The sequence below is a fragment of the Rhagoletis pomonella genome, unplaced genomic scaffold (genome assembly GCF_013731165.1).
Source record: "Rhagoletis pomonella isolate Grant_MI unplaced genomic scaffold, Rhpom_1.0 Rhpom_scaffold_00006, whole genome shotgun sequence".
In the NCBI taxonomy this organism is placed as follows: domain Eukaryota; kingdom Metazoa; phylum Arthropoda; class Insecta; order Diptera; family Tephritidae; genus Rhagoletis; species Rhagoletis pomonella.
Window position 1 is genome coordinate 68,554,278 of NW_023458560.1, and position 16,741 is coordinate 68,571,018.

A 16,741-nucleotide genomic window follows, 5' to 3' on the forward strand; every position below is an offset into this window, starting at 1 on the left:
TAAGTAGCTGTGTCCTTCATCCGATTTTGCTCAAATCTAACATTTTTTTAAATATATATCTACAAACCCTCTGTGCAAAATTTTATTGATCTGCGTTAACTCCTACTTGTGGCCACACACTATATGCGGATGTTGCACTGTGCAACGTTTTGTTGCCTGCCACAGCTGCATTCCATTAAATTCCTGGCAATTTTCATCTTATCTTGCGCGCATTTTTCTTTACGTTCGAGCGTTCGTTTACTCAACAATTGAAAACGTGACTTATTGTCACGTTGCTTGCTGTAGCCTTAGCTTGCATTGCCACTTGTCACTTGCGACGTATGCTGGAAACAGGAGCTCTAGCACATATCAGCTCACAGCAGGGGTGAAGAGCTTTTCTTTCGCTTTCTTTGCGTTCTTTCAAAAAGTATGCACCACTTTTATATTTTAATAAATTTCCAAACGCTACTTTTATTATTATCTTCATTCTTCACCCCCGCTGTTGACTCGTAAAAAAGCGTAAACTAGTTAATTTTACCCATAAAATACGCGCCATATATTCCTCAACACTTTTCCACGACTTTATTAGCAGCTGAAATTTTTCTCATTTTCTGCGCTTTCCTTTTTGCTGCTTAGCTTTCTATTCTTCTGAAATACAAACGCTTTGCTTGTCTTTTTTATTTGCGCTCGCTGCCAACTTTCATTACCGCGTAATCAATTCAATTTTGTTCGCTCGCTTCAAATGTCATTAAGATGCTTTTCGCTGCAGCTGTTCTGCATTTCTATTCTAGCAACCAACAACTACATAAATAAGTCCTTATTATCCCACGATCTTTTCAGTTTTGTTGTCATTGTGTGTCTGTGCCTGTGTCGCGTCTGTCATCTTTGCCGTGACGTCTTACTGTCACTGCTTAGCTCGCATTTCGCACGTTTCGTGTTGCATTTTTGCACTTAACCAACGCGGAATGCAATTATCTCTGCTTAGCAGCGGACATTACTTGTGGCTGTTTTCGTTTTTTTTTTTCATTTGCCTTCAGAGTTTTGTCACGAAGAGTGTTAAAGTTTGCTAAAACTTGCAGCAGAAGTTTAAATATTCTTCGGGTGAATTTAACGACAGTCATATTTCAACATTTTGGATTTGTTTGGTTGGATAGAGGACAATAAGTTAGAAAATGTTAGATACTTTCAAGACCACTAGCCGTAAGAGCGGTGAGCAGTGCCTTGCCTTTGGGCATTTAATTCGGCGTGATGAGTCCCGCTCCTTAACAGAGATACAATCCGCTTCTGGGTGCAGCCACTTTACTACTTCTGTATGCCCCGCAAATCCTCTTTAAATATCTAAGCTGGGAGTGCGCTTTGACGAGCTGAAATTGCTTCCATGAGGCCTCTTTGGCGTACCGGATGGATAGGCTTTTTATACCTCCCTAAGATTGACTTGTACTTGTTTCTTTACCTGCTTCCGATACATTCTAAGATGATCATTCCACCAAGGTATGCGTGATTAGTTTGGTAGAAAATCGGACAAGAGTTCTTAAACGGCCTCATCCAAACAGTCCGCATTGGCGTCAAATTTGCGTAGGTAGTATAGGTGTCTTCGATAGATCTGATTTTGAGTTCTTAAAGACTTTTTTTAAGGCATTCTAGAAAGCGTATCCGTATATCTACGCTCTAGCGTATGCGGACATTGTGGTTGGTCTAGACACGGGCTATCTTCCGTCTATTTGTGGGAAAGCGCAACCAATGCTGAATATGATTGAGACTTGGTGTGATGGAAATGGGTTCACCGCTAACCCAGCCAAAACTACTGTTGTGCTCTTCACTAGAAGGAGGAGTCACAAATCAGACATCTCCCGATAGTAAAGTATGTAGGAGTAATTCTGGATACTAAACTATCGTGGAAATCTCATGTGGAGCACAATACCTCAAGAGCATTGGCAGAATTTGCAATGTAGACAGGTCCTGGGCCAAACGTGGGGTCTGCCAGAAAAGGGAGTCCTCTGGATTTATACCTCTGTTATTAGACCCATAATCAGCTGATTGGATATGCTAAAGATGGTATTTAAATTATTGAGATCGGAAATGATAGTTTTCTTCATGGCGCTATAAATAGGTGATTACTTCAGCATCTTTCTCGCTTCGGACATTTGGCTGCCTTTTAATCACGCTCTAAACACTTTCGAAAACTCATGGCTTTTAAAACCTTCGAGACTTCGTCTAGGAAAAAATGTCATATAAAGTAAATTTGTTCATCTTTCTAAAAATTTTCTTCATCTGAAAAACTAAAAATTAAAGTCATTGTAAAAAATATTTTGCATAAATAATTTTTAAAAAAAAGTTCATAAACACATTTCCAAGGATACCATGGAAGTAAAAATGGTGGACCCATAAGATATTTTTTACCGGATTTTGTGGATGTTTTTTTTTTTAAACGGTTGTATGAAATTAAATGATGTGCAGTATTTAAGCCAAATTGTGAAGGCATATCACAGATGCTTGTCGCGTTTGATTAGGTATCGTCGTTGTATTTGCATGTAGTTATGGGAAGCCTTTAATAAAATTACGCTCCACTTAATCACTAAATTCCATTGTTAATGTTCGCGATTTGAATGCTTATTTTCTAAATAATTTATAAAATATTTGATCTCCATAAAATTTGTATTTTTTCCCCGAATGTCTTTAGAATTGTATGCTTAAATATGGAAATGCTTTAGTTTAGCCTGAATATGCTCATAAATACTCGTACTATAAATTGAGTTGTGGTTATTCGATGTCACAAATGTTTACATCCTCGTATGTATGTATGTATGTAAGTACGAAGATCTACCGCAAACTCATCTGAAGGATATATGTAAAGAAAAATATTTTTCCAATCAACTGTTAAGCCCGAAAAGGCCATTAGTAAAGAAGCCAATAAGACAGAATGTAGAATATTTTTACAAGCATCAACAACAACAACAACTAACACAAGCACACAAAGCCACATGGTAAGCCAGATACAAGAGTGGAGAGCCAACAAATTTGTTGGTAAAAAAAAAAAAGCAGAAAGCCAAAAACCACTTAACACGAATCAAGAGAAGCCAACAAAGACACGGAAGCTGTGCGACGAAGTATTTGTAGGGGTGTGTATGTACAGCTTAAGGAGGATATCCTTAGCGTTGTATGTTTGTAGCAAGTGTGAGAAAATTGCTATATAAGCAATTTTCCGTCGGCAGCCAACATTTAAGGCAATTGACCCAAACATTTATAAATCAATTAAGTTCAATATTGAACGAAAATTTATTACACCTACATACTTGCGCGCGCACACACATACATATGACGTGCCAGCAAATGGCGAAGTTGGAGCGCCATGGCGAAAAGGATGCAAACTCATGCGTACACGTGTATGGGTGTGTGTGTGTGTGTGTGTGTGTGTGTGTGCTACTCACACATGTGTTCGCATTCCATATAAATACGGTGACCACCCGTCCTGTATTATACGGGACAGTCCTCTTCTTTGACCAATTGTCCTGGCAATTAATTTATTTTATACGGTACGCCAAATGTTCTGTATTTATTTTAATGTCCTGTATTTGTCCCGTATTCGGGGTCGGTATTTCGACGCCTTAAAAGCTCATTAAAATGGCATGCCTATGAACCAGTCTGAATGCTTGTGTTTTGAATCGAGGAGCACATACAGTGACCAAAATATAAATTAGTATTCAGCATTTTAACAAAGGTTCGGCTATTTTTCTTTTGTTTATTTAATGTTTAAAAATTTTTTTTTTAAGTAAAGCTCTTTTTCTAATAAAAACCATATAAATCGAAATTTCCGACTTTGTGCAAAAACTATGAGAATTAATTCTACAAATTTTCACCAAAATTTCAAACTTTTTAATCAGAACCTTTAGAGAAAAATTTGGCTGCAGTTTTGTAGTTCATTTGAAATTTTGTATAATAAAGTGTAGGTGCAACGTTCTACTGTTTGTATGAAAAAAATGCGTAGCACCGTCGACAAAAAAAAATTTCCAAAAATTAACGGTAAGTCCGAGCTACTTAAATCTTGCACTTTAGCGTACTAAAATTTAACGAAGCTTTTGCAAAAATTTGTTTGGAGTAGAAATCTCGAGAAAAGATATCCTAAAAATTTGTGATGTTGCTATAAGGATGCGGTTTCAGGGCTAATACATACATCTAAGATCATTTAAGAACGTGTTAAGATCTGTTAGCTTTTATGGCAAAAATTTGCAAAATTATTGTTTGTCCCGTATTCTGCTCGGATAAATATGGTCACCGTACATATAAAATAAACTGACTCTTCGACGTTGACGACGAGAAATTGGTTAAATAAACTGTAGCATTAAAGTAACAAGTGAAAATCTCCCACTTTACACACACACAGCGGCAGCTGCAGGAGCAGCAAATCTACTACGCTTATTTTTTACGCCACACATTCCACACAAAAAAGGAATAAAAAAAAGCAAAAATAAGACCAATAAAAAAAGTACCCCACAAGAGGCGAAAGGAGTGTTGCTGCTTGGCCCCAACACATCGACAAGTTGTTGAAATTTGTTGCGAAAGTTGTACATGAAAGTTACATGGCTGCGCTGTTGTAGTACTTTTTTTTTCTTGCAATGTTGTAATGCCGAAAATAAAAAGCATCATAAATTATAATTTAGACGGCATTTAACGCGTAATAGCTGAACACTTCACCAACGCATTGATGGCCGACCGGCCGCAGCATGGCAGCAAGGGGAGTGGGCGGCTGGCTACCAGGCAAGTAACCGTGTCCTGGCGCATTGTAAGTTATCAAATATTTACTTGGAGCCATATTTTAGCTGTGTTAAGTAGTTGGCTGGCTTTTGCGTTGAAATTTTTGGGTTTTCCGTGCTGCCACTGAGTATTTGGTGAGATTTATTTATTACGATTTAACTTAACTCAATGTGGTAATTTTCACTTCAAATATGATTTAGTGGATTTGAGTAATATTTAGGCGACGGGGTTGGGTAATGCTAATCTGTTGTCGAAATAAGTGTCAAAAAGTGTGTAATTCGTAAGGGCAATATTTATGGCGGCCCCTTTTTTTTAGATTGATGTTTGGGTAAAGTGCGCATTGGATATCGCTGAGATGGTCTGTGGAGTTGGAATGGTTGGAGAGTATAAATGCGTTTCCTGCTATAAGAAGGTCAGAAAGCCCCAGAAGTTTCACTGGAAAATGACTATTTCAGCGTTCATTAGTTATTACCGCGGTGTGATTTCTAAGGAACTATTTAAATGGGGCCACTGGTATACCGGGTTGCCTGTCTGCCGGAAAAGGTGAGAACTTGTTTCCCCTAAGTAGGGCTTTGCGCAAGGCTCCACGTTCCTGGATGGCCATAACTTCCGGTTGATAAACACAGAAGAAGCTGGGGAGACTAAAAAATTTCTCTTACTTAGTACAACTGAGAAAACATCGCCTCCGGCACACCCACCAAGTATGAAGGCATCCGTATAAAAGTTTATGGCAAAAGGAATTCTGTCATATTGGTAGGAAGTTCTCTCGATCTATGAGTCGGCTTATTTATGTTTCACTGTAGCAATACTGGATATCTCTCCTGTAAGTAGATCGAGTGGAGGTAGATCAACTCTGCATGTAGGGCATGTGTGAGCTTGGGACAAGGGGCATCGCATATTACACAATCCTCGCTTCTGTGGATTATTTGCAGACTTCTAAGCGCTGTTGATATCTTGGGTGTATGATGAAAGACTTCATAGAGTATAATTGAAAAGACAATTGTGTATATATCCAATGCACTATCCACGGCGAAAGTACCCATGATATAACTGTCCTCTTTCTGAAGCGAAAAGTGAATCTTTGACTAACTACTATGAACAACGCCGACCTTGTGTCCATCGGCATCAATGCGCTGCAGTTTATTTTTCATTGTTGTTGTTGTTGTTGGGCGCCAGTATTTACCCTCCTACGAATCACAACACCGCCTACTTCTTAAATCACCACCCGGCGGTAGAGCAGTTGATGGAAGAGTCCAACCACGGTCCGTCTATTCGGAGAGCTGTCATGGCTGAGCTTATGGTCATAGAAGCTTCTCCCGTGTCGAGGAACGCGACTGGGGTACTTTCCTTAATTCCAAATTATCTCTCACTTACTGCGACCATAGAAGGAAGAGCCGTTTGCGATGATCTATATTTATTGTAGACATGCTGTGCTTTGAATATCGGGAATGAGTTGATAGAGAGTCTGAGGTGGACTACCAAACTCTCTACAGTTCGCTTAACAGAAAAGACGATAGAATTATTGGACTAAGGTCACTTGGCTTGGAATGAGAGGCTCTACCTGAGTTCGGTATTTATGTAAACTCAACTTCTTCACAGTGCTTATAAATAACGCTTTTCGCCATACTTTAATACAATCCAAAATATATTGGAGTTAGGCCGGGAAAATCCGGGTCTGTTAAAAAATATCTAAATCTGTCCTATATCCTTTGCGAAGCTAGGCCTAGGTGGGCTTTAGATGAAAAACTTCTTGTCAAAACAGAGTAATGGAGTTTTTAAGTAGCAGATCAGTTGTTAAACTAGCTGCATTGTACTGATGCGGGCTTTTCCAAAGAGATCTAGAAAATTTAGCTATTTAGACTTCCAAAGCTTTCGTCAGTTTGGACAAAAAATAAATATATATTTTTTGGTATCATTTACTAATTCGTGTAAAATTTTTTTCCAGCTGGTAACCCTATTCCCAAATACTTACAGATTAAATTGTTTCAAAAAGCCTGTGCTAGATTTTCGATAACGAAATGTTTGTAAGGCATTAACCTTTATCAAAGACGTGATGGCTGGCAACTCTTTTTAAAAATTGCTAATTAAATTTTTCTCTACCAAATGCATATTGGCTTTAAAAACCCGCTCGAAAATGAAAGCGAGTGCCTTTTATTGCTTATTCTATATCTTCATCACACAAGTTTAAGCCATGTAAATTCCAATACACATTTTAAACAACCACCACTTGCAGGGAATTCTCACACATCACCACCATCTATTTATTTAGGTCACTTAGGGGAATACATAAATTCGCGCATTTGTATGTAAAATGTTTATAAATAAAAGTCCTTAAAAGCTTGTAGTACTTACTGAGTATAAAAAAAATCTCTTGGCGAACGACGAGTAGGGGTTTTTGCACTAATCCAACAATTTGTAGTACAACAGCCACAATACTGTTGTAGTGGCATGCACATCGCTAGCAGTTAGTGCAACATTTTATTTGAATTTATATTTTTTTCTATCTTCTTTTTGCACAATTCCGCCGCTATTGCTGTGTGGTTAAAATTTGCAATTTCGCTGGATTAGCAGTGAAAAAAAGCGAAGAAAAAGTGCAGCACAATAAGAAAACAATAAATTGCATCCGCAATGCGGTCAACAAGTAAAAACGAGGGAGAAATTGCAGAAGATAAACAAAATATTTGATACAATGTACACGATGGTTTACAGTAAATATTAAGCTTTTTTTAGAATTGTAGTTAGATATTACACTCATACATATGCATATATAATTATACATATATACGGTTCCCCTATGTCTCTTTAAATATTTGTTATTAAGGATGTTAAAATCATATTTTATCGGTTACTTTGTTTGCTAAAAATCTCTGCATACATGAATTTCTTATTTAACTGGGAGTACATTGAAAGTTTCTGGGGTATTTTTTAGGATCGAAATTTACGCCGTCAGCCTGTATGCCGAGATAAATTTGTGTTGAATTCTGATTCTCAGTGATAGCCGGCGGCACTCAAGGCCCTGCCATCTTTCGAGGTGATGTCATCGCTAATATTCGAATGCATAGATAAAGGTCACAAGCCAATACATATATAGTAGAATAAGAAAGCGGACAGACTCAACTCCAATTGGACCTGAGCCTTACTTCGCAATACGTTCAAATACAGCCCACTGTAAACGGAATAGCTACTTGCATAGGGATTTGGTCAAACAATCTCTTATATTCTCTGCCATCCATTTTCGATGCATGCGGGAAGAAGTTGACTGCTCCCGCTGCTTTAGAAGTTCTGCCTGGTCCAATCCTCCGCTGATGAAAGGTGGGCAGACAAGAAGCTCGGTGGCGCAGTAATCCGTACGACTAAAGATGTGGTCGAAGCCCCCAGAGCTCCGCAGTATCTAGTCTTTAAGTAGTTCAATCAATTAGTTTCCTTGCATCCAATAGCTGTTTGCGTTGTGGTAGTTTTGCCTGCTCCTATCCCAAAATCTATGAATGAATGCTTCTTTTATCCTTTAGCTCTGACAGGATCTCGTATGTTTTCAAAAGAAACTGTGAGAGAATTATTGGCTTGAAGTCCTTGGCGGACTGGGCAGCTGGGTTAATAGCTCACTCCCTTGACAACTCTTCAAACCTAGGGTGTCCACCCGTTTCTTACGCAGCTCGCGTAGATAGCGGTCAGCCAACGTCACGACACATCCGCACATTTTGCAGCTGCGCAGGCCAAACGCCATTGGGTCCTAGGGTTTGAGCGAATTTTTCGGTCAAGTCGGGCGACGGTCATATAGAAGGTCAGAAACACGCACTTCCCCTAAGAAAATTCCCTCTGGGAAGGCTTAAAAGGAAAGTGAGTATCTAAAAGCATACTCAATGACTCTTCGCTACTCATAGTCCAATTTCCTATCTCATGCCAAAAGTAACCTACCGGAGCAAGATTCTCAGCGAGAATACGCTTAAATCTAGAGGATTTCGCAGAACACCCTCCAAGAAACTCTTTTCGGCTTTCTGATTTTAGACTTTTAGATTCCGAATGAATGTTATTCTTTGATTTATACCCACTAATACTCGTTCTCTCTTTATAGTGACCGAAAAAATGTTAGAATACATATTTTTGAATGAGTGTCAGATATACATATATATTCAATTTGATATGGCCAGTAAATTCAAACTAAATATTCAAATCCTGTCTAGGAATTCTATCGTTTCAATATCCACTTATACCTTTTACACACACCACTCACTATAAACATGTTGCTAACCGCATTCCACACCACCTAAAATGCTGCTATGGCGAAAATTAATCACCGCTCTTAGAAAGCCATACAAATTTAATTAGCAATTATGTTGCGTTTCAATTAAAATACTCTACACATATACAGATATGCAATAAAAATTCATATAAATGAAAATACATATAAAGCACACAACTATAAAACGGAAAATACGCTGGCTCATGCCACGAAGCACTCTACAAATAAGTAATTCATCTAATAATCGTAAAACGACCGCAGTAAGCTGTTGCTGAGCGTGTGAGCGCGTTTAATGAAAGGGCTATGCAATTTTACGACTAATCTAAGCTCAGCGAAAACACTAGTCCTTGCATTGTTGCTGACTTACTTGTGTGTGTGTGTGTGTGTGGGTTTTGTTAGAGACAAATACAATCCTCTAAAACATGCTGCTGGTCATTAACTGATGACCTCGATTATTGCCTTTTGCATTAAATGTCAGTGCCATATAACCAAAAAAACAACAACAACGCTACTTGCAACTGAAGTAAAAAGTTGTACTAAAACAATACTTTAGTGTTCATATGTGGCTTCTACATACATACATACTTCTGTTTCTGCTCCAATTTACTCCCATTTCCCATTCCACTACTCCCACATGGTTTATGAGTGTTTTGCCTGGCGTTGAAGTTTATGAGCGCTTAGCAAGCGGGGTCGCCCATTGCTGTTGTTGTTGGTGTGCACATGCTGGTCATAAAATAAGTAAAGTAACATGGCGCAGCTGGCAGGAAGCAGAAACAGCGGCAACTTCACATATCCACATACACATATGTATGTATTTACGTATATATGTACTTGAATATTTAGGCGTGTGGGGGAGGAAGCAAGGCACCTTTAACGGATATCCAATACATACATATATGTATGTATGTGTGTGTGCTGTGTTTTCCTAGCACGTTTCGTTCATCCTTTGGCCATTTTATGCTTAAATAAATTGTTTTGTATCGCCAATGGTCATTGAGCGTCGCCCGGTGACTCACACTACCCCCATCAGTTTTACTTTCTCGTCCAGCTGTTATGAACTTCTGTACACTCTGTGCACTCACTTTGTTGCTAATGATGCTCAAGGGCATGTTGTTAGTACACGTATACCGCTTTGTTTTCTTTCATCGGTGATAAACACTCTAAAAATTCTATAAGAACACTGTAAGAAATTTGTTTAGTTTTAGGAAAATGTTCTAAAATTGCTGGCATTCGGTTGATATTGTGTTATGCCCATAACCTTACTGTTACGATTGCCATTACAGTTACTAAAAGCATTACTATTATCATAACCACTACTATTTTCATTACAAGTACTATTACCGTTATTATTACCATTACAATTACCATCTCCATCTCTACTACCATTACGATTACCTTTACCATAACCATTATCATTACTACCGTCATTAGCATTGTCATTACCATAACCATTACCATTACATCTACCAATATCTTTACTATAACTACCTCCACTACTATTTTCATTACCTAAACAATTGCCAGTACCATTAACATTACCGAATACCATTACCATTACTATATCCATTACCATTACTATAACCATTACCATGATCATTAACATTACCATTACTATTCCAATCATTGCAATTACCTTTACCATTACCGTTGTCCTTAGCATTGTCTTTGCCATCACCATTACCAATACAATTCCCATTGTCATTACCATAACCATTACCATTATATCTGCCAATATCTTTACCATTACCACCACAACTACTACTACCATTACCTTCACAACTGCCAGTCGCATTACCGAATACCATTACCAATCATTACTATCACCACTGCCATTTAAGTTAACATTACTATTACCACTACCATTATCATCTATTGATTAACAGTGTTCATGAAAATAATAAATTTTCAGTGTATTTCAATATGCTTTCGCCATAGCTGTTTTCATTAACGTTTTATTTATATTTTAAGAGCCCAACATCCGCCAGTTTACTTTCAACGCATATGTAGTATGTATGTATGTATGTACATATAATATAATATTTAGTCTCGAAATATTTCTAGTCAAACATACTTACTTTGGCTACTTTTAATGAACATTTTTTTTGCTTTGCTGAAAAAGACACAAATACAACCGAAATTCTAAACACATACATATTTACTTGCACGTAGAGAGCCTTGCCTAACACTGCGTGTCCATGTCCTTTGTTAATGAATTATTGGCAAAAGTTTATTATAATTACTGTATTGCGCCAGCGTGTAGCCGTCCCGCCTACGTTGACCTTAGGCCACACAAGAAGGAAGTGTCTTATACACTGGCACTGCAGTTACCTGTGTGTGTGTGTGTGATGCTTTGCAGAGCTTTATACAGGGCCTGTAGGGAAATGAGTTCACTAAGGGCGAATCTATCATATCGAGACTGTTAACCAGAACTAAATATAAGATGTTGACTACATAGCGCCAAAAGTATTATAGAATTGTATAGGTCGCCCAAAACCGAATGGAATTCGCTATGTCCGTCTGGATACAAAGTAAAGCAAGGAATTGGAGAACGGACTTTCCGTTTGCTACTACTCATTTCTGGGTTAATAGCAACTCGCCTTCGAGCAAATGCGTCGTCATATTCTCAGATAACTGGTGTATCAGTTTAGACAAAGCATCTTTTTAGAAACAAATCAGTAAAGAAAGAATGCAGAACTCTACTGAGATCTATGTGGTTTGGGCTCCCTTCAGTTTAGGCTGCCGATGTGGTACCTAGAGAGGGTTCCCTCGGTGCCGTCAATAAAGAGGGGGCTTCCAGCTCCAACTCGATAAATAATATGGAGTATTTATCCTCATTATTTTCTTAAATCCTATGGAATGGAAGGAGATGCTGGGTTACTCTATAGCAAAACTTTGTTGGCTTGAATTCTGGCATACATTGAGATTGCCTTAAAGACCGTGGACCTAGTATCCATTGCAATAGAAAGTTTGGTGCCAGATCCAGACACCCGTTCCTGCTCTGCCCTCCATCTTTGATTCGTCTTTGTACCAGTGTACATATATCGGGTCTGGAATTTTTCTGCAGCGTTTTTGGCCACCCCTATGGCGAAGTCAAATATCTCGGGGTTACCTTGGATAAGAGACTAAGTTGGAATTCCCATTTAGACAAGCACTGTTTAACCGAACCAGTGTTCGGCACAGTACCCTCTTTTAAGCAGCACCAAAAATGCTTTCTTCGGGTTTATGCAGAGGCCCTCATTGGCACACCAGTTTGATACCTCACGCAGAGGTGTACTCATAACGTCTGATACAGATCTGTCGCATTTTCCAGTCACAATAATTACTAGGTCGTCCGCATAACCAATAGCCTCGTAACCACATTCCTGCAGTTTGGTTAAGAGGTCATCTACGAGGGGAGACCAAAGTAGAGGAGAAAGAGCATCTTCCTGTGGACACCCTCTTATGGCTCTGATGTTCACGGAGCTTTTGCCTAGGGACGATGTGATATCACGCTCACGGAGCATGGTGTCGATCCACCCGGAAGTGCAGGGATCTATGCATCGTTGGGCCAGTGCCCTTGAGATAGATTCATATGTAATGGGGTTGCGTGTCTCAGCTTATCCCTAATATGTAGGTCTAGCAGCCTTTGGACGGTCTATAAGATGAAGGAAGTTAAACTAATAGGTCTGAGTGATTAAAGTGAGTCGGGGAGCCTGAGTAAGACTCAAACCAGTGTTGAGGTTTTCGTTAAAAGCATTCTTGGAAAGATGTATTCGAGCTTCTTTGAATTGCGTAGTTTTCGGGAACCTCATAATTCCAGCCCTCTTAATTTAAGGGAAATTTAACATTCATCGGCTTTGTGGCCATGATCTGGTTGCTTATGTGACGCAATCTAACCATGATTTCTTTACTATTGTATGGTTTATTTCACCAAAAAAATTTCCATATTTTGGATGAAGCCCAAATCTTGCTACTGGCAACTTTTCCTGCAGGGTCTTTACGGTTTTATACTTGAAAAGAAATGAAAATATTTACACAAAAATACTCGAACTATGTAGTCTTTAGTACATACACTCATACATACATACATATATTCATTGACTTACATGCACTCCGACTCGGCTGACTTTTTGTTCATTTAACCCTCAGGTTCTACGACTTTTCATTTACGCAATATGTTGGGCTGGCAAGAATGTAGAACATAAGTCCCTAGGCAATGATTTTACTAGCGGTCAGTGCTGTGTTTATGACAGATTTATGAGGCATTTGGATTTTATTACCTACCGGAGTAGAGCGAGAACAGTTGGAAAGCGTGAATACATACTTACGTACATATGATATGTATGTATGTATGTATGTATTTACTGAGCGTGTATTTTGGTTTTCGGAAACACTTTAATTCCTTTAATGCGGATGTAAATCTGTGCCCCAAAATTTTAGCTGCATACGCGCTGTGTGGGTATGTAGAAGAGCAAAAGTAAATAAGCTGAGCAGCGCGTAAAAAAAGAAGAATAAATAAGCAACCTGTTAGCCAACTGCAAAGCCGACAATTTAAATAAACTTGTCAACAGGCATTAGCACGCTCACTCAACACGAAATCCTTTCGTTTAATCCTTTCAACTGAAAATTAGTGCGACATAATTTTACTTGACAAACTGCAGGCGCATGAACCTTTGGACGAAGTGGACCCAAAAATCAACACCAACTGCTTGGGTTACTAACATGCATACATGTGTGTATGTATTTGTGTATGGCAATGTTCGGAGTGACAGCATTAAATAATGTGGTAACTGAATGGAAAAAAAACATATGTACATACGCATATATATATTTAGATACCCTTGTGGTCAGCTGATTAAGTTAAGTGACATTTTGACCGGTTTTGACTATTTTTATTTTGTCTATTTAGTTTGCTTATTTTGTTTTTTATAATAGTCTAGCACATTATATAAGCGCCACCACATAAATCCTCATTACAAAATTTATAAAAATTCAACAAACTTTGACAATTACGTCCAAAAATTTTATTTTTTATTTATAACAAAATTATAAGCCTTAAATAAACAAAAGAAAAATAACCGAAGCCGGTAAAATGTCACTTTACTTAATTAGTTGACCACAAGTGTATATATACAAATACTTTCACACATTCCGTTCTTTAAACTTTAGCTATTTTTTCCACACCCCCACTCCTTTAACCTACTATTTGACCTGATAAACAAGACGGCAGTAGAATACGTATTCAAAAAGAAAAACACAAGCGAACATCCCGACAAATGAATTTGTTAAGCAGCTGATAGGGCTTTGAGCTGGCCACCACACACACACACACAAGCTTGATGTGCTCGATAATAGCGCCAGCAGTGGCGGAATTTAATGATGACACCGGCGTTGATGCTGGCAAAATGTGTGAGTTGAAAGCAGATAAAATGAACCCAAGAACCCGAGACAAATAATTTTGGTGATAAACATGACCTGTCCGTTCATGTCGGCTAACATACCAACAAATATGTACCTATGTACATATATTGTTTGTCTGTATTTGATATTGCAGGTATAATAGAGGAGGAGTCGGCGTGCGAGGCTAATAGGCAAAAATTTATATCAACGAATGCGCCACACAGAGATCAACGCAAATAAAGGGACAAACATACGTATCGTACATACAAATATGTATATACATATGCGTAGCAAATATGACTTTCTCAAAACTGAGGCAGGATTAGTACGCTTAAGCAGTCTACCAGTTTTAACAGCATTAAAAGAAAATGCGCCTAGATGTATGCAAATTTAAAATATTTAGGCCATTTATAATATTCGTCGTGAATAAAATGCGAAACATTTTTGGTTGGGTGCGAATGCAATCATCGACGTAAAATTAGTGCCAAGATTAAGACTAAGATTAAGAATAAGAACCAGACTAAGAATAAGATTAAGGTCAAAATTAAATTTAAGATTAGGATTGAGGTTAAGATCAAGATTAAGATTAAGAGTATGAGTAATATTAAGATTAAGATTAGGATTAAGATTAAGATTAAGTTTGATATTAAGATCAAAATTAAATTTTAGATTAACATTAAGATTAGGATTAAGAATAAGAGTCTGGGTAATATTGAGATTGAAATTAGGATTAAAATTAAGATGAAGAATAAGATTATGATTTAGATTAAAATTAAGTTTAAGATTAAGATTACGGTTAAGGTTAAGATAAAGATTAAGATTAAGGTTAAGGTTAAGATAAAGATTGAGATTAAGATTAGGATTAAAATCAAGATTAACATAAAGATTAAGATTAATTACCCACTATGATTAAGATTAGGCTCAAGATTAAGACTAGGATTAAGATTAAGACTAAGGTTACTATGAAGATCCAGATTTAAATTTAGATTTAGATTTTGATTTAGATTTCGATTGGGCTAAATATTAAAATGATGAAATTGTTCGTTATTATGCAGAGAAATACTCATAGATATATTAAATAGGGTGAGAGAGATGGATAATAGAAGGAAGACGTTTCATCACAGTCGCGCATGGGATCCACACACACTTTTTTCCAGTCAACTTGGATAAATAAACAAAATGATATTATCTCTGTGCATTCTAATAACCTCAATAGTCTATGATTTAGCTGTGCACAAATTTCCCTGTTAGGAAATCATCGAAAAAGTATAGGTCATCGTCCTCATCATCCCCATCTTCTTCGTTGTCATCCTCTCCGTCTGATTCCTCGTCTCCTTCCACATCAACATCGTCACCCAATGCCTCTTCATCTTCCTCTACATCTACATCTCCTTCCCCAAATTCTTCCTGTTCATATCCCACATTTTGCTCCCAGTTCGCTTCTAAATCTGCTGCATGCAACTCCTCGGCTTCTTCATCTTCACCTGCAGCCTCGCTTGCACTGACGGTCGATGCTGAGTTCGTCGGCGTGCTGATGCTGACTGCATTGCCAAAGGTGGGAAAGGTGGTGCCGGTGTTGGTGCCGAAAACATCCAATTCTACAGCCATTGCCATGTACTCTTCCAAGAAGTGGATTTGTTCAACGGTTGCTTCGGCGGCAGCTTCTGACAACGCAGTGACAGTGACTGTCGCAGCGGCGCGGGTGGCTGATGATGGATTTAGGCGCATACGTGTGGGCCCCAGCTGGCTGCTACTGCTGCTGATCGCGGTGGCTGAAGTAGTGGCTGTTGCGCCATCTGTCGTTTCCGAATGCTTCCGCTTGACCTGTGTTCGAAGCGTGTGAAAGTGAGGCCATAATATATATTCTTCAATTAGGGGAGGAAAAGCAAAGCAATTTGTGTTCAATAACTTACTAAATGGCGCTTCTCTTTCATCGAACCGCGGCAGATGGGGCAGCGATTGGCCCAGGCATACTTCTGATACGATTTGTAGACATCCAGGCAATCCTTGCAGAACGAGTGTCCGCATGGGATGCGCACCGGGTAACGTTTATCGTCCAGACACAGCACGCAACGTTCGCTTTTGTTTCCGCCACTTAAGGTTTTGTTATCGTCGCAAAGGTTGGTTGCTTTGAGCTTTGCTAACTTTTTCGAATCGCTGTTAGCGTCGCTGCTTTGGCTGTAGTTGGGACTGCTGCTGGAATTTATGTTACTGTTATGATTATAGTTACTATTATTGCTATTGTTGTTGTTGCCAGTCATGTTATTCATGATTCGTGTGTATTTTTGGCCAATCCCTTCGGAGCACGACTGTTTGTTTAGTCCGTTCAAATCTCGATCGGATTCGGCCTGTCAATTTGCTGACAACTTTTTTCTATTTATGTCTCGCTTT

General features: G+C 38.5%; 2 protein-coding genes across 2 annotated transcripts; both read right to left on the bottom strand.

The window, feature by feature from the left end:
- Positions 1–10,172: 10,172 nt before the first annotated feature.
- On the bottom strand, positions 10,173–10,776 carry LOC118742068 (N66 matrix protein-like). Its single transcript, XM_036474035.1, has 2 exons — positions 10,524–10,776; positions 10,173–10,480 (listed from the first exon to the last, which is right to left on the bottom strand). Exons 1-2 carry the CDS (start codon positions 10,774–10,776, stop codon positions 10,173–10,175), a joined length of 561 nt encoding a protein of 186 aa, XP_036329928.1.
- Positions 10,777–15,574: 4,798 nt separating this feature from the next.
- Positions 15,575–16,620, bottom strand: LOC118742069 (myosin-G heavy chain-like). The gene is made up of 2 exons (XM_036474036.1): positions 16,264–16,620; positions 15,575–16,174 (listed from the first exon to the last, which is right to left on the bottom strand). Exons 1-2 carry the CDS (start codon positions 16,618–16,620, stop codon positions 15,575–15,577), a joined length of 957 nt encoding a protein of 318 aa, XP_036329929.1.
- Positions 16,621–16,741: the final 121 nt, after the last annotated feature.

Coding starts and splice junctions, on each gene's coding strand:
- LOC118742068 (XM_036474035.1), bottom strand. CDS start 10,776: ATGGTATTCGGTAATGCGACTGGCAGTTGTGAAGGTAATGGTAGTAGT. Junction 10,481..10,523: donor TGGTAATGGATATAGTAATG/GTAATGGTATTC, acceptor GCAATTGTTTAG/GTAATGAAAATAGTAGTGGA.
- LOC118742069 (XM_036474036.1), bottom strand. CDS start 16,620: ATGAATAACATGACTGGCAACAACAACAATAGCAATAATAGTAACTAT. Junction 16,175..16,263: donor TGAAAGAGAAGCGCCATTTA/GTAAGTTATTGA, acceptor CTTCGAACACAG/GTCAAGCGGAAGCATTCGGA.